Here is a 27,838-nt window from a genome sequence, read left to right on the forward strand (position 1 = left end):
TCTATTCCCAGGTCTCTGTTCCTTTTTTAAAGAGAACATTTTATTGCTGAGTAAACATGTGAAATCTTAAGCCGCGATAAGATCATCATTTTTTCTGTTTTAAATTCAGAACTGCTTCCTTATCTGATATGCAATCTTATTTTGTCTGTTTGTGTTAGAAGTGGCAGAGTTGTGTGGTGGTAGTGGGATATGTAGCAGCTATGGCTTGATGTCAATAGCCTTTGATTTCTATTGCTTTTTGGAAAGAGATCCACCTTGCCCTGCTTATTTGGAGGCAGGCTTCTCTTTTGTAAATGATGCTTTTAGGGCTTTTTGTTCTTATTATTTTTTCACTGAGTGATAAAAAATTAAAATGCAAGAGGAGGGAGCAGGATTTACTCCAGCAAAGCATCATATACATTTGGAGATTCTTCCACTGTCTCATTCCTTCTCAAGGAAGATTTATAACTCCTCCTTCCCACTAGACTAAATAACTTGCAGTAAAATGCAAAACCTCGTTTCCACACATGACTCCACACAGTTACTGACTTCTGAAAATATTCTTTGTGAATAGCAGTTTGGTTAATTTGTTTATGATCGTTTCACCCTCTTTTCCACTCATGCCATGCCATACCATATACCAGGGGTCAGCAACCTTTCAGAAGTGGTGTGCTGAGTCTTCATTTATTCACTCTAATTTTTGTGGCAATTGATTTTTTTTTTTATACTTATGTTTATAAATCTCTTTCAGCTCTAAAGACAAACAAGGGTTACACACAGGAAGAAGCTGTCTATTCCCAGGTCTCTGTTCCTTTTTTAAAGAGAACATTTTATTGCTGAGTAAACATGTGAAATCTTAAGCCGCGATAAGATCATCATTTTTTCTGTTTTAAATTCAGAACTGCTTCCTTATCTGATATGCAATCTTATTTTGTCTGTTTGTGTTAGAAGTGGCAGAGTTGTGTGGTGGTAGTGGGATATGTAGCAGCTATGGCTTGATGTCAATAGCCTTTGATTTCTATTGCTTTTTGGAAAGAGATCCACCTTGCCCTGCTTATTTGGAGGCAGGCTTCTCTTTTGTAAATGATGCTTTTAGGGCTTTTTGTTCTTATTATTTTTTCACTGAGTGATAAAAAATTAAAATGCAAGAGGAGGGAGCAGGATTTACTCCAGCAAAGCATCATATACATTTGGAGATTCTTCCACTGTCTCATTCCTTCTCAAGGAAGATTTATAACTCCTCCTTCCCACTAGACTAATGGGGTGGTGGTGCAGGAGCTTCCGTTTGGTGTCAGGGTGGGGGTGGGGATGTGGGAGGTGCAAGAGTCAGGGCATAGGGTGTGGGGGGGCTGGGTATGTGTGGGGGTGCAGAAGTCAGGGCAGAGGGATGGGGGTCCTTGAGGGCTGTGCAGGAGTCAGGGCATGGAGTGTGGGGGATTTGGGTATGTGTGTGGGGTGCCAGAGTCAGGGCTGGTGTCATGGGGGGTGCAGGGGTCAGGGCAGGGGCCTGGAGGGTGTGGGGGATGAAGGACTCAGGGTAGAGGGCTGGGGGTGTGTGAGAGGTTCAGGAGTCAGGGCAGGGGGTGTGGGCTGGAGTTGTGGGGATGCTCCCAGCCCCCTGCCCTGAGCAGCTCACGGCAGGGGGCTGGAGGGGATATGCCCTAATTCCACCCTCCTTCCCCAAGGCCCCGTCCCCGCCTCTTCTTCGGATCAGCGAGCACGCTGTGGTTGTGGTTCCGGCTCCGCTTCTCCCTCTCCCTCTCCAGGGCCATCAGCTGTTCGGCCGCAGAGAGGGAGAGGAGGAGGGGCAGGAACCCAGCACTCTGGGGGAAGAGGCGGGAGAGGAGGGAGGTTGGCTGCCATTGGCGGCTGCCCTGCAGCAGCAGTTGGCAGGAGCAAGCTTCTGCCCCCACAGGAGAGAGTGGTGGGCCGGGGCAGAGAAGAGCAGGCTTGGCCAGGCAGGATTTTTAATGGCACGCTGCTGCCTGCCGAGGTCCAGCCTGTTCGGTAGCGGGCTGAGCAGGGCCGGCGACCGGGACCCCGGCAGGCAGCTGCGTGCCATTAAAAATGGGCTCGCGTGCTGTCTTTGGCACGTGTGCCATAGGTTGCTGACCTCTGCCATATACTATGTCATGTCCTTTTACTCTTGCCCTATTCATTGCATTCCTCTTAGAAGAGAGGTCTTCTTGACTTGAACTTGAACTTGCTATAGTTCTTGATGTGGCAGGTGATACTTTAATTAAGGTGGATTCAAAAATCTCAGGGCTTGGCTACACTTGCAGATGTGCAGCGCTGGGAGTTACAGCAGTGTAAGGAAGGCGCTGGTGTGTGGCCACACTCACAGCTACCAGCGCTGCAGTGTGGCCACATTTGCAGCATTTGCAGCGCTGTTGGGAGTGGTGCATTATGGGCAGCTATCCCAGCGTTCAAGTGGCAGCAACGTGCTTTTCAAAAGAGGGGGGTGGGGTGGAGTGTGACAGGGAGCGGGGGAGAGAGAGAGAGAGTGGATTTTTGGAGCCGACACTGTGTGTCAGCTCCCTGCCTTGCAAAGCCTGCCTTGCAAATTCTGTGTCAGCTCCCTGCCTTGCAAAATCTGAACATCTCCTTGACCCCCTCATTCACTCTTAACTGCAAATAGCCTGCAGACCAGATAAGCAGCTGCTCCAATGGACTCCCTTTCTCTCTTCTCCCTCTCCCCCCCCCCCCGCTGTTTCTCTCCTCAAGCAAACACTAGCTGTAGACATTCATCCCTCTGCCTGCCTCATTCACAGCAAGGCAGTGGGTTATCTCAATTGATTGTTCACAGTCAGTTACAGATTGATCACAGCAAACAAGAGCTGTGTTTGCTTTTTAGATAAGCAGCTCCCGGAGCCCCGAGTTCACAACAAAACAAAGAGAGGCATCATAACAAAACAAAGAGAGTAATTTAGTTAAAAGCATTCTGGGATATCTCCTAATACCCTGGAGGCCAATAACAGCGCTGGTGTGTGGCCACACTTGACAAGCAGCGCTGCATCACCAGCGCTGCACTCGTTATACCCCAAGCAGACCAGGTGTACAGCCAGCGCTGCAGCCAGGGAGTTGCAGCGCTGGATGTGCCTTGCAGGTGTGGACAGTTACTAAGTTGCAGCGCTGTAAAGCCTCCACCAGCGCTGCAACTCTCCAGTGTAGCCAAGCCCTCAGCTGCACTGTAAATATCCTAAGGTGGGGGGTGTTTGGATCCAAAGTTTTGTGCAGGCACATTTCTACATTTGAAGTTCTTTCTTAATGATTGAACAGCTACACAGAACCCTGAACTTCTTTCAGTGATATCTCAAAGTATGGAGAGCTGATCTCTGTGTGCATAGAAGGCAGCCTAGGTTTCAAGCAGTGCCGGCTCCAGCTTTTTTGCCGCCCCAAGCGGTGAAGATGAAGAAGAAAAAAAAGAAAAACCCGATTTAGCTGCCGCTGAAGAGGAAGAGAGGGAGTGAAGGACCCACCGCTGAATTGCCGCTGAAAACCTGGATGTGCCGCCCCAATAACGGACAGAGTGCCACCCCTTTCTGTTGGCCGCCCCAGGAACCTGCTTCCTTCGCTGGTGCCTGGAGCCAGCCCTGGTTTCAGGTGTGCAGATGGGCACATAGTTTTTAATGCAGAACCTGTGTGTATGATGCAGCCTCAAGAAACTTTTCAAACTGGTGCGTGTGTGACAGTGTGTCAAGTTCATTGCTGTGCATCTTTCTCCACTGAGAATTGTATGAAGGTCAACCACACATTCTGAGTGTGGGTTTGATCTACAGTATAGCCTGTAAATAAGTCTTGGTTGCCTTATTTTTTAAATTTGCATAGGTGATAACAGCCAGCTCTGAAGATGCAACTTCTTGAGCAGTTAGTTGTAGTGTATTCAATCAGTGCTTCCCAACCAATGGATACCAGTACCTACTCAGCAGTATCTGTAGATTTCAGAGTTTCATGACTGGTACTCTAGGTACCTTCTTCACATGTTAATGATAAGCCTCTGTGCTGATCCTCAGTGCACTGCTGCTGGCTAAATTTTCATTTAATTATTTATGCTCTAACCCCAGGAGGCTGGTGCTGCAGTGTGGAAAAGGGCAAACACACATAGTTGAATGAGAGGTAGCAGACTGGGTCTGTAAACTGGTACAGTTGCCTGAAAAGATTTGGAACCACTATGTTAGATTCTGCTTAGGGCCCATAGGTACATTTTCTTCTCTTTAGATATATTTGCTGCACAATTAACTGGGGTAAATTGTTCAAAGTGTGTTATATGTTCTGTCCATACTGGCTATTTCATTGTAATTTTGGTGGTGGTTGTGAATGTGCAACTGTTTTCCTAAAAGGCCTACTTGGATATTGTCTGCTTTGTTCGGAAGTATTTCCTTAACTGTTTGATTAAATATAAACTAATCAGCCCCCAGAAGAGGAACATTTCATGCTTTTACAGTGAACCTTTACCATTACATTCAGAACAAAGGCTTCCAAAGTTTGAATTTAAGAAGCTTTTCAAGTAATGGTCTCATCTCAAAAACAGCAAAAATGTTTGTTTTTGTTTTTACTCATTCCTTCAGATAAAGAGGAAAAGCAATCATCCACTTCTATACTTATATCTGAATGTAAAAACTTGGAGAGTCTCCCAGTTCTCAGGGTGACATCTTTATGTATCATGACACGTCTGTCTGGAGTGGCTCACAACTGAGAGTGCCAAATTCAAGGCAGACTGTCAAGAAGCAGGGCAGAGACCCCAACTGGTGGTGTGTTCTATAATTAGGTTTCACCAACTCAGTAACAAATGTGAACTCCTAAAGCACTATCACAGTCTTACCATGGAGTCACAGGCAGTCCCCTTGGGCACTCCAGTCTATCTTGCCACAGGGCCACCCAGAGGATTCAGGCCGCTGAAGACTCGGAGCGGAGGAAGCTCCGGGGGCCCAGGCCCCGCGAGAGTTTTCCGGGGCTCCCAGAGCGAGTGAAGGACCCCGCTCCAGGGGCCCCAAAAAACTCTTGTAGGGGCTAGGGGGAAATTGCCCCACTTGCTCCCACTCCCCCCCCCCCGGGCGGCCCTGTCTTGCCACCCAGACAAGCTGGACTTATTGATAGTTGGTTGCTATACACCAAAGATCACAAAATATTCAGGTTGTTCCCATTCCCAAGAGACCAGTCATTTATCCCAGGTCAATGTGTACCTTAGATCTCACACCAAAGACAATGCTTGTAGCCAATCCCATTGTAGACTATCTAAGGATTTATTAACTAAGAAAAGATATAAGAGAGTTATTGCAAGGTTAAAGCAGGCAAACATATGTACACAAATGAGTTGCAATCTATGATTTTAAAAGGTGACAGACTTGTAGTAATCTGTCAGCTCTGCATGTCTTTTAGGGCTAACCCAGGTTTATTTTATTCAGTTTGTGCATAGTCGTCTAGCCAAGTGATGGCATCTTCAGTGGCGTGATGCGGTTCTTCTAGCCCACGGCTGAACCTAGTCAGCAGGCATTCATTGACAATGCGCATCATCATCTGTGTGGCGCTGCAGCTGCACAAAGGACTGTCACAAAAGTCCCAGCGATACTGGTTGGCTGCACAGAGACCTTGCCCGGTCCGGAACCTGTTCAACAGGAACCATTGGCGACGGGGCAGGACAAAACCAGGCAGGCAAATTGTGGGGTCGGTGACGAGGGACTGGTTGGGGATTATAACAGATATCCATTCCTCTCGCCAGAGTGTTTCTGCCCTAACATCCTGACGTGGTGAATGAGACCATAGTGGGTGACATGATGACAAACGGGTGGTTGACCCTGAGGATCTCTGCTTCTGTTTTATAGCTCTGGCCCTGTGAGAGTCCAGACAGCAAAACAGATGGAAAAACAGATGAAAAATTTTCTTGATAACTACTTTTATTTCCTTCTTCCAGAATTCAAGTTGATGGGACAAGCCCTTTTTCACGTAACCTCTTTACAAAGTCTTTGTATTGTGATGTCCCACAATGGCCCATTTAGTTTTGATAGGCTTTCTTGATGGGTGGGAGACTATCCCTCCTGACTGGGTTCACTGTTTCAGAGCAAACATTTTTTATAGTTACAAAGCAAAAACTTAAATATTTACCTTGGAGGATGTGATAAAGATATTATAAGTGAGGTTAATGCATGCAGCAACTTACAAACATTTCAGAAAGTCTAAATGCTGTATGATAAGTCCAATACCCATCTTAACCATGACACTTGTTCCAGCAATAAATTTATCTGTGCTCAACTGAGACTTAAAGCCTTGGCACCTGGTGTGCCAGCATCATAGCATCAATTATTTGTTATGGGCCCAGTCCAACTCCTATTGAGAATCTTCATATTAACTTCAATGGGAGCTGGATTGGGCCCTGCATGTGGTGATGTCGTCATGCTGCCATCAAACTGGTGATGGACTGAACTGCATCATCCTTATTAACCTCATGAAGGTAATACATCTGGGAAGAATCCAGCTCATTAGGTTTGCTTGGGTTCAGATTAGAGAATAGCCCAGGAAAAAAAACCCAAGGATCCAGAATCTCTAAACTAGTTTGGACTTTGAGCCAAAATGTGTAGCTCAGGCTCTTTTTTGGGGGGGCCAATAAGCATCCAAAGATTTAGGTACCTATCAAAATCTTTTCTAAAACTACCCCTATCTCTGTGGTTTGCACAGTTTGGCTGGCAAGTCTGTCTTTCAGAAGATTTCACTACTTTTGCTTCTACTTCATGGTTCAGCCAGAACTGGGAAGTTTAATAGCGCAAGAACGTCAGAAAAAAATAAGTTAAATGAACAGTTTTGAAAAGTGGTTCTGTACAACTTTGGACAAAGATTCTAGTCACTTCCTGTTCACCTGAACCAGTTTACCCATCCTCACTAAGCAGCATGGCTGTACAGTATGGTGTAAATGAAATCCTGAAACTGGCACTGCTTCTTCTTGTCTCCACCTAAGAATGAGTAATTAGACAATCTTGGTGTGATGAATGATTGGCTCAGAGAATGGCTTCTGGTGTGAGTGAAAAATTGTGCCATTACCAACATATTGTCTATGTTTATACATTTCTATGAAATTAATGTTACATATTAGCATAGGATCAATCGAGCAGCAGCTTAGAGCATTAGCCTCTTATCTCTGGTGAATTACAGTAGTTTTAATTCCTACATGGGACATGAGTGGAAACTAGTTGAGTGGTCTTATTCTAGTTCCTGGTGGAAATTTTTTACAAAACAACCATACACAGAGTGGTGCCATTTGACATGCTAGTCATTTTGAATCAAGGGACACTAGAGTGCATTGGCAGAGCTGTGCATGAGGATCCAGGACTTGGAATAGGGTTAGGTAGAGCTGCTCGTCAGAATGGAGGACGGTTGCAGAGAACTTGCCGACGCTGTGCAATACCCCGAAGTATCAGTCCTGCCCTTTGATGAGCACCTAACTCACGACACTTGAAAGAAAGAAGTCAGAGACTTATTCCATACTCTCCTCAGACTTCCTGTGCTGTGTCCAGAACTCCTTGTACTCTCTTTAACCCGCCGCTTTATATTCCATCATTTGTTCCCTCCTCTGCAGTGTTAAACGAGTGCCTCTTACTGCTGTTTCTGTTGGTCTTTGAGCAGTGCTGGTCACTGCTCATTTCCACTTTGATGCAACTGTTTCTGAAAGCTCATTGACAGCTATGCGTAGCTACCATTTGGTTTTTCAAACATGCACACGCACACACAGAAACAGATACACACAGATTGGAAACAGCTGATCCTGGACCAAAAAAAGGATGTTGATCGATGTTAATTATTTATTCCTGTCAATCTATGGCAGCAGAAATGACTGCAGCAAGCACTATCTGTTCTAAAATAAATATGCTTTCTGCAGAACCAGGGTCTCTTTCTTTCCCTCTTCCCCTCCACACCCCCATTTGAAAAAGGACTTGGGGCCATAAGCAGTCAAAACAAGAAGTGTCTCACACTGTTGTGGTCTGTTAGATTAATTGTAGATTTAAGATACAGGAGACTATTTTTCTTTCTTTCCCAAGCAATTGCAAAGGCCAGTTTCACCACTTCCTTTTTCCATTCTCAGTATGCGCATTTAGATGAAGCTAAAACTGCACTCTGGCACTTTTAGTGCAGCTTTCTTAAGATAATTCTGAATAATTTGACAGTGGCTCAGAAAAATCCCAGTTTAACCAGTAGATGCTCTTCCTTTACGTTACTCTGGACCTGTCCCCAGAATTGTGTTTCATCAAAACTCCCCTTTATTGAAAGTAGAGCTGGTAGCGATGCCTATAGTTAAGATTGCTAACACTTTTCATTATTATAAGACCCAGTTTTAAGTTGCTGATGGCTTTGCCAAACTTTAAACGTTCAGGCTGAAATTTTCCATGCCAAGTGTCTGTCTCAGGCTGAATTTGTGTGGGAAGTTTCAGCTAAAACAGTTCAGCCATTTCTAAGAACAAGGCTTGGTAAAAATATGTTGTTTTGCCCATGTTAAATTCTAGTGACCTTTCTTTGAACAGCTCTAGTGCCCATGTGCTTTGGAGCAGGGGCTTGAACTTTGATGGTGTCACTCTGCTGTTAGGGATGTGCCTTTTGCTATCTCAATGAAAATTTGCCCAAATTATAAACCTTTGAAAAAATCTTAGTTCACAAATGCAGAGGAGGGAAGAACGTGTATAGAGAGAGAATCATAGAATATCAGGGTTGGAAGGGACCTCAGGAGGTCATCTAGTCCAACCCCCTGCTCAAAGCAGGACCAATCCCCAGATAGATTTTTTTGCCCCAATCTCTAAATGGCCCCCTCAAGGATTGAACTCACAACCCTGGGTTTAGCAGGCCAAAGCTCAAACCACTGAGCTATCCCTCCCCCCTAGGGATGATGGAGGCTGGAGCACTGGGGAACACAGTACTGGGGAACACAGTACTGGCAACTCCAAATGTTCAGAAATCATGAGTCAGACTCACCAAAAATCAGGAGACTGGCTTTAAAATCATGAGATTATGTAAAAAATTATAGATTTTGTGTTCCTTCTATTTGCCTTCTGCTTTTTGAGCCTTTAGGGTGCACTGGGGTCACGTTTGAAGCTTTAGGCTGAAATCATCACATATCCACTTGACTCCAGGAGCTGGGGCTTTAAAGAAAATAATTATTATCATGGGACTCATGAAAAAATCATAAGAATTGGCAGCACTGGGAACAGAAAATGGAGGTAAGAGGAGCAGGAGCTTGGGATGGGGGAGAATAGGAGCCACAGAAGAGAAGATGACCTAGGCAGGAGCTGGGGACAGGGCAGAGGGCAGGAGCCAGGCAGTGGCGAGTAGGAGCTGGGGAGGTTAAGGTTAGAGGAGGGGAAAGAGGCAGCAGTTGAGGAGAGAGGGAAGGAGCAGAAGGGGACAGAGAGAGGCTGGCGTAGGGGACAAAGCAGAAGCATCTATGCTCACTTGAGCAAACTCCCCTCTGGAATGTGGAATTGAATGCATTATTTCTGATTCTCACCATTCTTCTGCTCTCTAGCAAATAGCTGTGAAACCCACTGGTGACCTGTGTCTCGGTCTCCGTCTCCCTCTAGTCACAGGTTCACATAGAAGAAAACAGCCTTTTACCGCAACCATTTACTCGGTTAGTTCAAGTGATAGAGCAGTGTTTCACAGACCCACTAGTGGGTTGTGGGAAGGTTCTATATGTCCAGGACCAGATTAACCCATCCCTGGGCCTTAGCCTTGGCAAACATACGCTCGTACCAGCTCTCCATGGCAGGGCCAGACCTGAGTGGTGCTGTGTGCCAGATTGCAACACATGGAGTTGGGCCCCACCTCCTGAGACAGGAGTCACTACTGCATGGTGAATGTGGGCTCGCTCTCCAAAACCGCCCTCCCTCTCCCCCTAGGCCTCCACTCTGCCTGGGGCTGGAATTAGGATGTAGTGCTGCCGCAGAGGGTATACATTTGTAAATGATGGATCATAAAAGAAGACAAAATGCAGGTGATGCCTCACCTTAGTAAGAAGTTTGGGAATCACAGTAATAGAGGTCTGTCCTCTGGATCTAAAGGTCCTGACTCTGCTGATGACCCATGTAGGAGATCAATGTGGTTTCATATGGTGACTATTTAAAATCTTTAAAAAATCTAAGAAATTACATTTAAAAACGACGTGAAAGGAATGTTAAAGTTGCAAAGTCAAGAAAAGGTCCTATGGGAAAAGGAGCATGTGATCATGTATATGCACAAGGGGTCATTGCCTTAATTCTGGCATTTCCTGACTTTTGAGTCGTTGATTTTGCCACTTTAATATTCGTTTAACGTAGCCTTTGTGGGGTCCTGGTTCTTTTTTTATTTTATTTTATTTAGCTGTAATGGGAATATAGGGCATGATGTATTGCCGGTACCAAGGATTCAAAAATCATGAATAAGACCTTCAAACATAGATTGGTTTTAAAATTATAAGATTAACAGTAACAATAATAAATCAAAACTGGCCTTTATGTTGTCTCAGTTATGAGCTGGGTGAAGCCTTGTTATGGGTTAAAACCCCACTGAGATTGGTAGGTGCAAACTCACCCTTCAGTTAACATAACTAAGCATAACCCTGCCAAAGACTAAACGTGTGTTTGAACCAGCCCGGGAGCTTTTAGCTGAGTATTGCATTGTGGGAGGGGAGAAGAGTGATTGCACAGAGACAAGAATAGACAGAGTGAGAGAGCGAGCCTCTAGGAGCCGCTGAGGAGAGGTTTTTGGGTCAGACTTGCAGGCTGAAAAGGGTGCTTTTGGTGATGTGAGCAAAATAAGCTGTTTACAGGACTTTGTACATTCTTTGTAAGTAAACAAAAATTGCACCAGTGAAATACCTGACTGCCGCCAATTTCAGCTCACAGGGCCTCCAACACTGACTAGCTGCTCTGGGTGAAGGCACTCTTCCCCAATGTCCATATAATCATTTCAGGTTAAAAATTCAACCTTCCATGTGCACAAAATGTATGTGTGCATGCACACACAAATAAAAGCCTTTCTGCTGGCTGCTAGGTGATGCAGCCACCGATTTCCTTTCTTCACTAGTGGGGTGGGGCAGCCATCATTCTTTCCCTCTCCAGCCCCCTCCCCTATGAGTCTCTTGCCTTCTGCTGCCATCCATGTCCTCCTTACTGTCTGATGCCCCTCTCCTACTTTCCCTTCTGTGCACAGTCTCCTGTTCCATATCTACCCCCATATTTTCCCTTCCTTTCCTCTCACAGGCTCCTATCCCCTCAATTCTCTCTTTCCACCCAAGTCATCCCTCCCGTTCTCTACATTACCTTGTTCACTCACATGGTATGTATAAATTATGATAAAAAAAAACATGGCACCAATTCCCAGAGCTCAGGTCAGTTGACTCAGACTCGTGGGACTCAGGCTGTGGGTCTAAAAATTGTAGTGTAGATGTTTGGGCTGGGGTTGGAGGAGCCTGGGCTTTGGGACTTCCCCCCTCTCCACCCCATGGGGTTTCAGAGCTCAGACTGCAGCCCAAACCTGAATGTCTACACTGCAATTTTATAGTCCCATAGCTTGAGCCTGTTGATGCAGGTCAGCCACAACCATATGGCAGGTCTTCTATCACAATGTAGATGTTCCTACAGTTTCCTCAGGCAGTGCTTAACTGGTGCTTGGGGAAGGGCAGAATGGCTCCTTTCCACTCAGGTTGGCTCCTGCAGGGCTTCAGCTGTGCCAGAGTCCACTTGGGCTGCACAGCTCCATGTTCCAGGGTTCACGAGGTAACAGAATGGCATCATCAGACCTCTACACAGGAGGCTGAGAGTTGTGTTTATAATTTTACCATCCTTTTCTTTTATTTAACAGCAGATGTAATGCAATATATGCTAGATGCTGATAAAATGCAGGAGTTACAGACACATTCAGTAAATGCAGTGTGTATATTTATTATGTGGAAGGCCCAGCAATCTCGCAAAGATTTACAATCGTGGTCTAGACAAATTCATTCCTTTTTTCCAATTCATGCAGGAAGTGATCCATTATCCTGGGAAAGCCCTTTGTTGTGAGAATAGCAAGGACAACCTCTTCTCAAGTTACCCATTGTATTATTTATACATCAGACTATTCAGGGATTAATACTCAAAGAAAGACGGCAGGTGTTTCACTTTAATGGCTGGCGAACATTCCTTATCTGGGACCTCAGTAGATGAGAACCAAAATTCCAAATATCTCTGTCTTACTGTATTTTTGTTGGACTCAAAACTTGGTGTCAGTTCATCCATAACTTTTATGCCTTATATTTATTATTATGACAGCCGGCTACACTAGATGTAGTATTATTTTTGCAGGAATTAGCAATTAGGCTAGCATTAGACAATGTGGATTCAGGGCCTGACTTACCACCATGTTACTCCTGTTTCACGTCATTTAAATCAATGCCATAAAACTGAGGTAAAACCGTGTAAAATAGGCCCTTAGAGTGCTATATAACCTAAAGGAATCCTGTTCTGTAAGAATAGAATCAATGAGTTGTTGTGTAGTGTCCCATCTGTGATCCATCTAATTTCTGTTTATATCTTTTTGAGAATGCTTAAAATAATAAAATATACCAATATGTTTTGGCCCTTGTATTCCACAATACTTGCTATTAAAGGGCGAATATGTTCAAGAAACCACCAGTAGCTGATATGGTTAATTTATTTAAGCAAGGTATTTCCGGGTACTTCTGAGGAGCATCCTGAAGGAGTCCAGTAAAACTGATGTCAGCAGTAGCTTGGTTACTGGTTGTTTGTGCACTGAGGCTGTTGAGGTAAAAGAGGGGCCATAGGGAACAGGCGGTAATATAAGAGGTACCATCACAATGCATTCTGTATGCAACTGGGCAACAGTACTGTGGAAACCATAATTTTTAATTTATTGGTTTTTTAGTTTGTTTCAGACTTCAACCATAATCACTTTTAACAATGTATTTCCTTGCTTAAAACAAAAAAAAATCCTTTGACTGTTCGAGCATTCAGATCAGTGCTTGTAAGATTTAAATGAATGAACTGTAGGCTGGTACGCCCATTTCCAACATTTCCAGTGAAGACAACTGCCTTTAGGACTAAGTTCACGAGATGTGTGAAGTGATAAAGACAAGCCAGGCCTGAGTTAAGCACAAAAAAATCTAATGTCCAAATATTGTTTTTACTCACTATTTCTCATATACATAAAGGGTCACTGCCAACTTGAAAATCACATCCATTTGAACATTTTTTTTTATCTGTTGTTATTACAAAGAACACTTGAACTTACTAGAACGAAGGAATGTAGGAATATACTACCGCCCACTTGACCAGGATTGTGACGGTGATTGTGAAATGCCCAGGTAGGTTAGAGAGTCTACAAAAAGAGAAAATCCAATAATAATGGGGGATTTCAACTACCCCTATATTAACTGGGAACATGTCAGGATGGGATGCAGAGATAAAATTTCTCAACGCTATTAATGTCTGCTTCTTGGAGAACCTAGTCCTGGAACCCACAAGGAGAGGGGCTGTTTTTGATTTAGTCCTAAGTGGCGCACAAGATCTGGTCCAAGAGGTGAATATAGCTGAACCACTTGGTAATAGTGATCATAATGTAATTAAATTTAACATCTGGGGAGGTTGGGGAGAGAGAGAAATACCAGCGAAACCAACCACAGTAGCATTTAACTTCAAAAAGGAGAACTACACAAAAATGAGGAGGCTAGTTAAGTGGAAATTAAAAGGAAGTCACAAGTGAAATGCCAGCAAGTTTCATGGAAATTTCTTAAAACCACTATAATGAAGGTTCAAACCATATGTATGCCCCAAATAATTAAAAAAAAAAAACCAGCAAGAAACTCCCCACCCCACCCCCCAAAAGCCACCTTGGTTAAACAAAAGAGTAAAAGAGGTGATTAGAGAGAAAAAGACAGCCTTTAAAAATTGGAAGTCAAATCCTAATGAGGAAGATAGAAAGTAGCATAAACTCTGGACAGTCAAGTGTAAAAGTATAATTAGGCAGGCCAAAAAAAAAAAGAATTTGAAGAGCAATTAGCAAAGGACACAAAAATTAACAGCAGAAAATGTTAAGTACATAAGAAGCAGGAAGCCTGCCAAACAATCAGTGGACAATCGAGGTGCTAAAAGAGCACTCAAGGAAGACAAGTTCCTTGCATAGAACTTAAATAACTTCTTTGCCTCAGTCTTCATTGCAAAGATTGTGAGGGAGATTCTCACACCTGAACCATTCTTTTTAGGTGTCACATCTGAGGAACTGTCAGAGACTGAAGTGCCAATAGAGGAGGTTTTGGAACAAATTGATAAATTAAACAGTAATAAGTCACCAGGACCAGATGGTATTCACCCAAAAGTTCTGAAAGAACTCAAATGTGAAATTCCAGAATTACTAACTGTGGTATGTAACCTATCGCTTAAATCAGCCTCCGTACCAGATATCTAGAGGATAGCTAATGTGATGCTGATTTTTTAAAAAGGCTCCAGAGGTGATCTTAGCAGTTACGGGCTAGTGACACTGAGGCTTTGGCTACACTTGCACTTCAAAGCGCTGCCGCGGCAGCGCTTTGAAGCGCTAAGGGCTTGGCTACACTTACAAATTTGCAGCGCTGCAGCAGGGTGTGAAAACACACCCTCTGCAGCGCTGCAAATTGCGGCGCTACAAAGCGCCAGTGTGGTCAAAGCCCCAGCACTGGGAGCGCGGCTCCCAGTGCTGTTCGTTATTCCCCACAGGGAGGTGGAGTACGGACAGCGCTGGGAGAGCTTTCTCCCAGCGCTGGCACTTTGACTACACTTAGCGCTTCAAAGCGCTGCCGCGGCAGCGCTGTCGCAGCAGCGCTTTGAAGTGTAAGTGTAGCCAAAGCCTAAGTGTAGTCAAAGCGCCAGCGCTGGGAGAGAGCTCTCCCAGCGCTGTCCGTACTCCACCTCCCCGTGGGGAATAACGTACAGCGCTGGGAGCCACGCTCCCAGCGCTGGGGCTTTGACCACACTGGCGCTTTGCAGCGCCGCAATTTGCAGCGCTGGAGAGGGTGTGTTTTCACACCCTGCTGCAGCGCTGCAAATTTGCAAGTGTAGCCAAGGCCTAATTTCAGTACCAGGCAAACTAGTTGAATCTATAGTAAAGAACAGAATTATCAGACATTTAGTTGAACACGATATGTTGGGGAAGAGACAACACAGCTGTTGTAAAGGGAAATCATGCCTAATCAATTTATTAGAATTCTTTGAGGGGGTCAACAAACATGTGGACAAGGGTGATCCAGTAAATATAGTGTACTTGAACTTTCAGAAAGCCTTTCAGAAGGTCCTGCACCAAAGGCTTGTAAGCAAAGTAAGGAGTCATGGGATAAGAGGGAAGGTTCTATGGGACTGTTAAGCTTGGAGAAGAGTCAACTGAGGAGGGATATGATAGAGGTCTATACAATCATGAATGTTGTGTAGAAAGTGAATAAGGAAGTGTTATTTACCCCTTCTCATAACAAATGAAGAAGAGGTCACCCAATGATATTCATAGGCAACAGGTTTAAAACGAACAAAAGGAAGTACTTCACACAACACAAAGTCAACCTGTGGAACTCATTGCCAGGAGATGATGTGAATGCCAAAAATTTAACTTGGTTAAAAAAAGAATTAGATGAGTTCATGGAGGATATGTTCATCAATAGCTATTAGCCAAGATGGTCACAGATGCAACAACGTGCTCTGGGTGTCCCTAAATCTCTGACTGCTAGAAGGTGGGGCTGGACAACAAGGGATGGATCACTTGATAAATTGCCCTGTTGTGTTCATTCCCTCTGAAGCATCTTGACTGGCCACTGTTGGAAGACAGGATACTAGGCTAGATGGACCATGGGTCTGACCCAGTATGGCCATTCTTATGTTCTTAAGCATATGCTTACATGTTTTGATAAATCAGAGCCCATGTTTTCAACTTGATTGAAAGCAAAAGGTAGCTGAAAACAAGAATATACAATCAAATTATTTTCACAGGATTTACAGCCCAATTTTGCTATCCATTGTGATTTGGATACTTTGTATGAGGTGCAAATAAATGGGGAAATAAAAACTACTACTATCAGGCAAATGCTATAGGTTTTCAATGGCTAGAATAGACTATTTTCTTACAACAAAGCCTTTGAGTTTTCTTTAATGTATCAGAGTATATATTTTGTGGAATAGCAGTCTGAGAATTTGAAATCGTCAGTTAGTCTGATACTGTGAATTTAACATTGCTATTGGGTCATGTTGCCATAAGCACTGGTTGGGAATTTTCTCTTGGAATGATTTTCTGACAGAAAATACAGCTTCTTCAAAATCAATTTGTCCCTGGGAAGATCTAGATTTTGTTTAACAAAATAAAAATAAATCCATTTTTCTGTTATGAGAAGCAAAAGGAAATACTTTGTTCCAGGTCATTTTGTCTTGAATGAGAGTATTTAGCTTTGTTGAACTGACTCAAAACATTTAATTGCAAATCAATTCAATAAAACATTAAAATAGGCTTCTTTATCAGGACTTTGCCTTTTGAGAGTTGTAGTTTGAGCCACCATTCTCTCCTATTGACTAAGCTCTTTAGAGGACTGTATCTCCCACAATGCAATAAGGATTTCCTTCTGACCAAGCACAGCATGGTGCATCATGGGAATTGTACTCCAGGTAGGGAACCTGACCCATTGGGAAGAATGGGGATATCAGGATCCCAAACGACACCTGCCATAAAGCAATGGACCACAATGGGAAAATATATTTGAATGTTGAAATAACTTCCCTATATTTGTAAGTCCATTACAATTGGCAATGATCTTGGCAATCTCAGCAGAAAAGTAAGGATTGACTGGGCATGGAGACTTTCTCCCCTACTAGGACAGTAGAGGGAGGAAGCATGAACTTTCCACTGCTGTACTATACCTCTTCTTTGGATAAACAGAGGACTTCATCTCCAGAGTTTAATGTTCACCCCCTTCCAAGGGCACTAAAGTCTCAGTCCTGTAAGGTACTGAGTGCTCTGGCTCCCACTGAATTTGTTGTGTGCTACTAGGTGCTGAACGCTTTTGAAAAGCAGATAACTTTAAGTGCTCAGATATGAACTTAGGAGGCTAAGGCACTCATTTTTTAAAATCTTGGTTCTCATTTCTAATTCACCATTTATGCAGCTTGTTTACTTTTTGCATTTCAACAAAGTTTAGACATTTTAAGCTAGATTGGTCTGTTTATAATTTTACTTTTATAGCACTTATTTCCATAGCACAGTAACTGAGCAAAAGAGATTAAATCTAAAATTCAATTGGAAATTTAAAAAAATTTAAAATCTTGAAATTATCTATGATGTTATAAAAAAAATTCCTTGATATAAAAACCTATATTTTCACCTAAACAACTTGTCAGTCTCCCTTTAAACTAGTTAAATCCAGGGATCTCAATAACAGGAAATAATCACAATATCTCTGATGTGTAGCAAACATTTGTTAAACTTTTCTTGAACAAGCAGATTATATCCCTTCTGCTCTACATTGCTTGCCATGTTATGAAATGTGAAGAACAGTTTTGTTTTATGCATCAAATTTATATTATGCACAGATTACCATTTCCACATGTACTTACAAACAATTTAAAGCACATGAATAAATCTAAATTGTCAAAAAAGATTCAGAACTATTTTCCTCTCCTCCTCTCCCCGGTACACAAAGGGAATCTTCCTCTCCTAAACTATTCCATAGGAAAAGCGTGCATAAATAGATATGCTTTTAACAACATTATGACCTTAACCAACAGTAGGCAGTACAACTGTGTCAGCTGAAAACCAGTTTTAAACGCTGGCAGAAATAGAGTGTGGTGGGATCCAGCTTCTGTAACACAAACTGACAGTGCTAAAATGTTGTTTTTGAAACCAAATTATCAGCAAATAATTATCTCTGTTGCCTGATTGTTTTTTTTCCCCCTTGTGTGTAAAATGGAAAGTGGGTTCTAATCAGTGTGTTTATAAAAGGTATGGGCTTGATCCTGATCTCATTTACACCAGTCTAACTATGTGGAGACATTGCTGATGTACACCATTCCAAGTCAGAGCCACAGGAGGCCCTATATGTTTATTTTAGTGTTTAAGAATGGTTATATTTATCTCATAGTTGTGTCTTGATTTGGTTTCTATTGACAAAACCATGACTTAAGAAAATGTTTGTGATGACAAGAACAGATGTTTCCAGGCAGCTTGCCACAGCAGAAGAAAAAAGAAAAAAACCCACCACACACAAAAAGCAACTAAATAAATAATCTAGTGTTTACTTGTAAGCTGGTGTTGGCTATTCCATTTTGCCAGTGAATAATGATGACTAGTAGCTATTAGTGAGTAGTTTAAAATCCTGACGTGACAAGAAGGGAATAAGCTGATAACTGCCTCTTTGTGTAGTACAATCTATATCGTAGACTGGAATACAATTGCTGTAATCACCATAACAAATCTTACTTGGTAACATTTTTCCAAGTCACTTAAGGTATATCTACACAGCAATTAAACACCTGTGGCTGGCCCATGTCAGCTGACTTGGACTTCGGCTGCAGGGCTGTAAAATTGTGGTGCAGACATTTGGGCTTGGCCTGGAGCCCAGGCTCTGGGACCCTCCCCCTCACTGGGTCCCAGAGCTTGGGCTCCAGCCCGAGCCCAAACATCTACACCACAATGTTACAGCCTCGTAGACTGAGTCCTGTGAGCCCAAGTCAGCTGACATGGCTGTGGGTGTTTAATTGCAGTGTAGACATACCCTCTATGGCTGGGATGGAAACCTGAAAGCTAATAGAACAGATGGCCATTAATTGAACAACTGGCTTGTATTTGTGAATGTTGGTGGTTTTAATGTAAACTAGAAACCTTTAGTAGCAACGTGTGAAACAGTCAAGTGACAAAAGCTTGTTGGAGTTGGCAGCTGGGTGGAAACTATTTGAACTACAGCCATAACGAAACCTCTAATTCAGAGATCATCTTCTGTCAGAGAAATTCTCCAACTTCATTTAAACCAACATGCTTAGGAAAAAGTATTCCTGGTTGCTTCCACCCAGGCTCATGAGCAATTCTGAAGATTTTTTTTTTGTATGTTTGAAGAAATCAGCAACCCATGTTGTGTTTTAGTTAGCAATAGGGATTGGCATAGTCATTCCTATGTCAAGCAAGGGGAAGGAAATACCTTGCTTGAATGGCCTGGCAGAACTTGGGCAGCTGGAGAGTTGTTGTTGTTTTTGGAAAGCAAATAGGCAAGAGAGGGGTTTATTTTGGGAGTGAACATGAAAGAAATAACTGGAAATGAGGAAGCTTGTAATTAGGTTGTTCTATGGACAAGATGCTTCTCCCTACCACAGCAGAATATAGGAGCAGAGTTGAAAGATTAGAAAGGCTGATGGGGGATAGGATTTTGCACGAATACCATGGCTGTGATTCTCAAAAAGGGAGCTTGGCTCCCAAGTCTTGTTTCAAATCTCAAAAATCCTGATTTGCCATGAAAGGAATGGTACAGTGAGTTTGCAGAGATGTACCGACAGCGTCCTGCTGCCTAAGCGAGAACCTGTTAGTGACTTTGGTGAGAAGGCAGAAGTACTGTACTGTAGAGTGTATCTAAAAGATAGCATATTTTGAAAACAGTTTGTAACATCGAGGTGGTACTCTGCTCAGTCAGAAGCCACGACATAAACTCTCTGTGAACATAAAGCACTCAGGTTGGGGAAAATTGTGAATGTCACTTCACTTATCACAAGATGCTGGGGAAGTAGGGGGATAATATGCTTTATTAACAGTTAAGGGTACAGGTTTCTAACGAATACATTTAAATATCACTTGTAATACTGCATTGATATCCCATTTAGTCGAGAGTCAGAGAGGAAGAACAATACATGTATGGTGATCTGTCAGCTTTTTTCTAAACATGGAAGTGGTGCACTAATTTGTGGATGTCGTACCACTGCCCTCTACTGGGTGAAATATTGTCAAATTGGTTTATGCACATATTGGTTCCCCCTGTTGGCTGAGCTAATGGAGCTGCCCTTTGGTTCTAACTGGGACAAGCAGGGCTTAACCTGTAACTTCTAACAGGCCTTTTAGCATAGCTCATGCTTCAGAGAGGAGTGTAGAGAACTACCTCTGTCAGCATATGTGCGTTCAGCCTATCCTCCTTTAATCCCTCCTTGAGATGCACTTCTTCAAACAATGCTACAAAACCTAGTCATACACCTGCCATCACAGTGAGGGGAACACAACCCCCTTTTAAAAATAAGACCACCAAATAAATACTGTGGCACTACAAGATGTGTGCCAGACTCTACCTCTTCCTCATCCTATTTTATGTGGCCTCTCATTCTCTTCGCTATGCTTGTATGTTGTCTGTCTAGATTGTAATCTCATTGGATTCATATTTTTTACATGTCTATAACCCCCCTAGAATATTATGGCCCCTACACAACTAATATCATGCCTTTTTGAACTGTGTACAGAGCTCCCCCTTCTGGTATGGAGGGAAAGGTCAGCTACCTCCACAGTAGCAGCATCCCCCCGCCTTCGCACACACATTTCCTCAGCTCCACATAGGGTTCACCACAGGCCTGGGGATGTGCATGTGGGGAAAGGATTGGCAGTAGGAGGGTCAAAGAGGGAGTGGGGGTAGGGTTTGGGGGGGACATGTAGCATCTCCTGTAACCCAGCAGAGATCCCTCTGAGGTTCACACCAGAGATCGTTTGTGTGTATGTGGCCCCGAGTCCTTTCTAGTTCCACAAGAACCCTGCAGATGTGAGAGGGTGTGGGCCAGATTCTTTCTTTTTTCTGCTGGATGTAAAAATCTAATCCTCTTCTTGCTCTCTCTAACGCCCCCCCCCCCCAACTCTTCCCTGAATGAGGAACATAGAGGATGCTCTGTGAGGACACCCTCCTAGAATTTTCCTCCCCCCTGTTCTGTGTTGATTTTAGTGGCCTGGTAGGGGTACAGTCTGACCCACTAATAATTAATTGAAAGCAGGAGCAAAAGACTGGATGAACATTGACGCAAAGATGAAGGAGCCAGCAGTTTTGTCTTTAAGGACAGCATGAGTTGCAGACAATTAGGTAGGGAGTTTCTGCACAAATTCCAAAAGATATTGCATGCCCATATGCCAAAGCACATTTTTTAAGCCCTGGGACTAAGGCAGAGACCTCTTTATTTGGAAGCAAAGATCACTCACGTTCTCTCTGGCCATGCCCAATGTCACAACGTGATTGAATATAGTGGCATTTTGTGTATATGCTGCCACAGCAGATTACCGTAGCTTCCCCTTTGCCCCATCCCACACAAAACCCATTTCTGAATTTCAGTTACAGTCTTCCTTCCACTCTAGAGTATTACTGTATCACAGTCAGAAGTGGCTGACTACTCAGGAAGAGGAAGTAGAGAACAGTTGTTGAATCTTTAGGTTGTAACAGATGCAATATTAGTCTGATTGCATTCGATTTGAAAGCAGAAGCCAGAGAATGTTATAGCAGCTTTGTCTAATAATTTGTAGTGATTTTCATATGATCAAAAATTCTCAGTTGCAGCTTCTATCTACTATTTCCATTCTGAGAGAGAAGACACTTCATCCTTCACCAAGACGCTTCAGGTTCATTGTCATCCCAAACTCATTTTCATTCCTGCTATGTGAAGCTGTAACACAGGTTATGCAATTAGCAAGAAAAGTGTTTGCAGGAATGATAAGGAAAACTTGACAAATGAAGTACTCTAGAGTATCAGTTCTGCTGCTGCTTCGCTAAACAGAGCATGCTATAGTACCCAATTTAAAGACAATGTCAAATAATTTAAGCCCAAAATTTGACCTTCCTTATTCAAAGCACCTCAGTGTATGTGTGATTATATACACACACACACAAAACTATATTAAAGGAACATTATTAAGGTTGCAAAGTCAAGTGCTCAAAAGTTGGAAATGTCAGAATTAAGCTTGCCTGCGCAACCTAAATTCAGCCCCCTTGTGCATTATGGTACAGTCTTTAATTACATGATCGTATGCTATTTTTCCCACAAGACCCACCTCATTCAGTGCACAGAATGGATGGAGCTCACTCAGTAAGCAGCAATTCAATATTTTGTCTTATCCTCATCGTTCAATGTGTTGGCCCAGGCCTTCTTTACTGCACACCATGCAAACCATACTCTGAAGACAGATTTATTACTTTCCTCATGGGTTTTCTATAGTGCTCGTCACTATTGTATCTGAGTGATTTACAAATATTAATTCATTTTTCTTCACAAAACCCTGTGAGGTGAGGGGGTGGTGGTATGCCATTTTACAGATGGGGAGCTGAGGCACAGAGAGATTAAGCTAAAAATTGTCCACTAATTTTAGATACTCAGTTTGAGACAACTAGGACCTGACTTTTTCAGAGTAGTTAGCATTATATAGTGCTCTGTATGTTCAGAGCACAGTTCCCATTGACTTCAGTTGCCTCTGTGAGTGCTCAGCACTTCTGCAAATCAGGCACAAGGGTCTCAAGTCAGGCACCCAGGAAGTGAGAAACACACAATTAGTGACAAGGCGTGAAAAGTTTGATTTAAGGAACTCACCTAACATTACAAAGTAACTCTGTGGCACTGGTGGGGGATAGAATCCAGTTCTCCACAGGAGCGGTCAACTGCCTTAACCATGAGATCAGCCTTTCTCTTCCTGCAGTCCCCTGCCTCATTCACTACACATCATTCAACGTCTGCAACAAACACACCAGGCATTCTACGGCCAAGTTTACTTCACTACACAGCCTTGTTTCATCCCCAGAGTGGGTCCATGCTGTGTAATGAATGAGGCAGGGGTCTTGTGGAAAAAATAGCATGTGTTCATGTTATTAAGACTGTATCATAATGCATATACACAAGGGGGCTGAATTAAGGTTGTAAGCCAAGCTGAATGTTGGCCATTCCTAACTTCTGAGTGCTTGACTTTGCAACCTTAATAATGTTCTTTTAATGTAGAGGGTGGGTGGGTGGGTGTGAGTATGAGATTTCCTAGGTTATTTTTTTTTTTTTTAAATCAAACTGAAAAAAACCCAGACATTTCATCATGTGGCATCGTGTCGACACCCATGTGGGTCATCAGCAGGATTGGAATTTTTAGATCCACTGCGCAGACCTCTGCCACTTGAGCTAATGGAGTAACTGAGAGCAATCGTAAGTTGTCCTCAGTGTTGATCAGCAGTAGGGGTGAGATAGAAGATACATGCATTGCCAGTGGGTTTCACAGATATTTGCTGACAGCAGAGGAAGGCTGAGACACAGGAATCTTGGGTTCCATTACAGGCTCTGTAGGGGAGTGTTCTTTAGTGGGCACAGGCCCTTCTACCCATTTCCCCCACACTTGACTCCTTCTTTCCCAGTCCTGTTTCTTCACTTCCCCAGGCTCTTTGTCTCAGTTGCATTCTCCTTGCCTACTCAGTTGCACTGGGCATTTGATAGTGGCTGGAGGCCCTATGGTTGTAGAGACCTTGGAGCTTTCAGAGGCACTTTGTGTAGGGCGTATACTTGCCAACAGTCCTCACTACAGTTTAGGAAAAGATTCAGCAAGGGTCCCTCCCCTGTACAACTTTCCAACTTCTTGGACTGGGCCAAATCCCCACCTCACCTAGTCCTTAGACCTGCCTCCTTATGGGGTACTAAGCACAGCTGGCAGCATTCATTCAGCCCTCTCGCTCTGTCCCACCACCTGTGCGTAGGGGAATGCAAGGGGCTCCCAGAGTTTTCTGCTGTTGAGTAGGAATGGGACAAGCCTGGTGCACAAATGAGGAAGTAAATGAAAGAGCAGGGCCATGTTGGTTCATGCGGATTGGAAGCACGAGGTGGGGCAGGGGGTGAGAAATCAATGATTTGATAAATCCTTGAGGAAAGAAATTTTATTTTCAAGGCTCGTGGAACTTCAAGGACCTTTATGAACTTTGAAGAAGGTTCTGCTTTAAATTGGCCTCATATGGAGAGTAAAAACTATAAAAGGAAAGAATTACTTTAAAGATGATTTGAAGGGGACTGTCAAATCTTCCTCAGCATTTACTATGTACTGAATGCCCCCTCTTATTGCCCCATGAAAATAATGGTTCATGTGTCCATTCTATTTTGTCTTATGACCTTCGTTCCTACGTGGATTGCAGCCTCTCCTTTTGATGCAGTGTCCCACTATGCACTCTTTTTCTGGCGATCAACCCACTGTTGCTCAGAGCTGTCTGTGCGGTGTCAGATTAGTGCCATTAGTTTACTATGCTGTGTAGTGTTACCAAATATTTTTACAGTAGAACTTTAGACATTTTGCAAGATAAAAATCCATTGCATAGTTTTGTAAAATACGTTAAATGTATCAAGCCTCCTTCCAAACACCCCCTCCATTACCTAAACAACACTTTGGCTGGCAACTACTTTCTTTAGAGGGATTCCATAGCGGGTGTTGGTATTACAAGCTTAGTGGATGCTGGATGTCTTCATGGTGCAAAAGCCCATAATCGGAGTGGGGTGTGACACTGTGGAACCTAACAAAGGGAAAAGGACCATTTAAAACTAATATTACATTTGACCAGTAATGGTCACAATCTTCAGCATCCAATGAAGTGGGTATTCACCCATGAAAGCTCATGCTCCAATACGTCTGTTAGTCTATAAGGTGCCACAGAACTCTTTGCTGCTTTTACAGATCCAAACTAACACGGCTACCCCTCTGATATTTAATCTTCAGCTTCTTACTCAGACAGAACTATCAGTGAGAGACACCCAACAAGTAGAGTTTTGTGTTGAGTACAGGCTGGGATTAGGCCTTGTCCTGTATTTCAATGTAATATGTTAGGAGTACATTCTAATACTCCTCCCTTGTTTTGATATGGACTTCAGTGGGATGATTTGTAGAGTAAGATACTATTCAATATGTATCAGAATCTGTCCCTTGTAATTTTTTGGGATGCTAAAATAGTTCTATAGTGCCATGTGTTTAACCCCCGTTTGCATTTATTTTGATTCAGACACCAGGCTTGGTTACCAAGCCAGTAATTGACAGCATTCTTTGTCTGCGGGATCAGAGGTGGAAAGAAGTCCGGAGCATACTGACCCCAGCCTTCAGCGCTGCAAAAATAAAAGAGGTAAGATGCAGTAAGTGCCACCGCTGTAATCCAAAGAAGCTGATGTTTTGTCTTCTGCAAGCACTTTCCTTGTATGCTGCACTTCAAGGATATTTAAAGGACTGTCAACATGTCATTGTCAAACTGTTCAAGCCCCATTGTTGGGGAGGGATAGCTTAGTGGTTTGAGCATTGGCCTGCTAAACCCAGGATTGTGAGTTCAATCCTTGAGAGAGCCACTTAGGGATCTGGGGCACAATCAGTACTTGGTCCTGCTAGTGAAGGCAGGGGGCTGGACTCAATGACCTTTAAAGGTCCCTTCCAGTTCTAGGAGATAGGATATTTCCATTAATTTTATTTATTTGTGTATCGACACAATGTGGGACAGAGCCTCAGCTAGTGTTTATCAACATAGCTCTATTGACTTCAGTACAGCTGTGCTGTTCTGTATCAGCTGAGCATCTGGCCTTACAACTTTCTCCAATAAGAAATCAGCATGCTCATAAAAGTGTAGCAGTTGAAATAAATAAACTTTTCAAAATAAGCTGCTCTGATGGACTAAAGTACAGAAAAGGTTAATGCTCTCGACCAATCAGAACACAGCTTTTCAGTATTTGCAGAATTAGCAGCTCTCACTTTAATGCACAAACCTCTGTCAGTCTCTTTTCATCCCCCTCTCCCCTTTATTCTTTAATTCTGGGATATAATAGAAATAGGTCGCTGGAATAGAATGTAGTTGCAAGATAAATACCACTGATTGGAAATAAATATTTTTCTGCTAATTTTCTGTAAATTTCTCAGCATTTATTTACAGTAGGAGACCATTATCTTATAACAAAGTTGTGTTCCATTGACACTATACCTCTTAATTAAATCCAGAGTAATGACTGACTGGTTAAACTCTGCTTTAAAACAAAGCTTCCTTTTTTTGCGTTTATGCTGAAAAGGAAACACATTCCTCACTCTGGTGCCCAGTTCTTGGCTGTAAAATTTTCCACTAGGCAGAAGCTTGTGTTATTTTGACATGTTGCTGTCGAAATCCACAGTAACATCTAAATGCGTCTGGCTTCTTTAGCTCTATAGACAGCAGTTGCTTAGCAACACCAGCTGTCACCTCCTTATTATGGTAAATTCTAATTGGCCATAAGCCTGGCAAGGACCGCTGATTAATCAGAACTGACAATATCATTGGTTATGCATCTAGACACTGACTCTGCGACTGGCTTGATAGCAAATTTCATAGACGGGATTTTTAAATACTCAAATGATTATTCAGTAATGGTGTGGCTGAAGAGGAGAGTTTTTTTGCATTTCCTTAGCTAAAATTAATCTCTCTTACTGAATGTCTTCAGCACAGAGCAGTACGGTGCTTCAGCTTTTTGCTGTTTAAACTAACAAAAGATAAAACCAATCACCACCACCTGGTTTGTACAGAGCAACCCCTGCTGGCACCGATCAGGTCTACGTTAGAGGGAAAAAAGATTCTTTGGACATTGTGCTTTGTGGTGATGATGCATATAAGTGTTTGCAGAGTTAATTTTTTAATGTGGGGGGAGAAGAATCCACACTTACATCTCATTCTGCTTGGTAGCAAAGGAACAACACCAAAGGAGATTAAAGCTAGAGGATCAAGCCTTGTGCTGACTTAATGTCTAGCAGCAAGCTCATATGTGCATACTGTAACATTTATGTTTCAGCCTTCTTCCACCTTTTTCTCCCTGTTCCAAACTGTGTATGCTGAGACTGTTAACATGCTGTTAGTTAGTAGGAAAAGGAGACTTTTCCTACTATGTTGTACAAGGTGACGAGGGGAGTGTTCAAGTCTAAACAATCAGGGAAAAGCTTCCTTCGAACAGTGCTACCTCTGTTCCCCCGTGTTGTGTGTGTCTGGAATGCCCCACTCCCCTTTGTTGAGAAATGCTATCTCCAGTTTAGGGGATCCCCACAAGTAACCTAAATCCGTTCACTCATTTGCTTCAGCAGCATTGTTCTATACCTATTCTGGTTCTGCCTGCCACTGTGCTTGTTTTTTTCCAGCAGAAAATGATCCATCTGGGTACAGTGCTTTCCTGGTAGGGGTGTTCTTGGTTATTTTATATGATTCTGTGTGAAATTAAATAACCTCTTTTGAATGTATATGCTCCTCATCCTTGTATATCATTTTAAATCAAAAGTGGTATTCTGTCCTGGGATTTCAGTTTAACATGATTTAACTCCTCGCTCACACACGCATCTCTCCGCTGCTTAATTTAGAAGTCATACTAGAATTTCTCAAAGGAAATCAATACTCATTCATTGGTATCCATCTCCCCTTTTCTTAAGCCTCCCATCTTTAGTACTTCCTACTGAGCCTCTGAAGTACTGCAATGACAGAAATACTAGTTTTTAGTATTGGCCATATTACAGCAAGGCCTGGTGCTCAGAACTTTTCTATATAATTAATCCTATTAGTGTTTCCATTATAAAACCCATTTTTCAAGGAATTACAAATTGGCTGCTTTTGGTGTAAAATTTGGCATCTAAGGGTCTGGGTGAATTGCTTGTATTTTTTTTCCTCATGCACCTTTTTTCATTTCTGCTATGCTCAATCCAGACATCATAGGCTGGAGTTCGTTTGCCTCTAACACTTCAGTGTGGCATCGCATTTTAATGGCGTTTGCACCATATCGTTGTCATTTTACGATGCTTCACTTGCAGGGTCTGTCATCTGCAGTCCTATCCCAAGAGTGGGAGGAAATGGCCAGCTGCTTGACAAATAGTTCTTCTTTCCAGGAACCTGCCCACCTCTGCTCTCAGA

General features: G+C 43.0%; 1 protein-coding gene across 8 annotated transcripts in view; it reads left to right on the forward strand.

The window, feature by feature from the left end:
- TBXAS1 (thromboxane A synthase 1) overlaps positions 1-27,838 on the forward strand; it is a 341,375-nt gene that overhangs the window by 183,546 nt on the left and 129,991 nt on the right. For all 8 annotated transcript variants that reach the window (XM_039489916.1, XM_039489900.1, XM_039489939.1 and 5 more), the window contains one exon: positions 24,947-25,063. In XM_039489916.1, coding sequence (XP_039345850.1) covers positions 24,947-25,063 — 117 coding nt within the window. The remainder of the gene's footprint in view (positions 1-24,946; positions 25,064-27,838) is intronic.

This window comes from Mauremys reevesii, linkage group 1, assembly GCF_016161935.1.
Source record: "Mauremys reevesii isolate NIE-2019 linkage group 1, ASM1616193v1, whole genome shotgun sequence".
In the NCBI taxonomy this organism is placed as follows: Eukaryota; Metazoa; Chordata; order Testudines; family Geoemydidae; genus Mauremys; species Mauremys reevesii.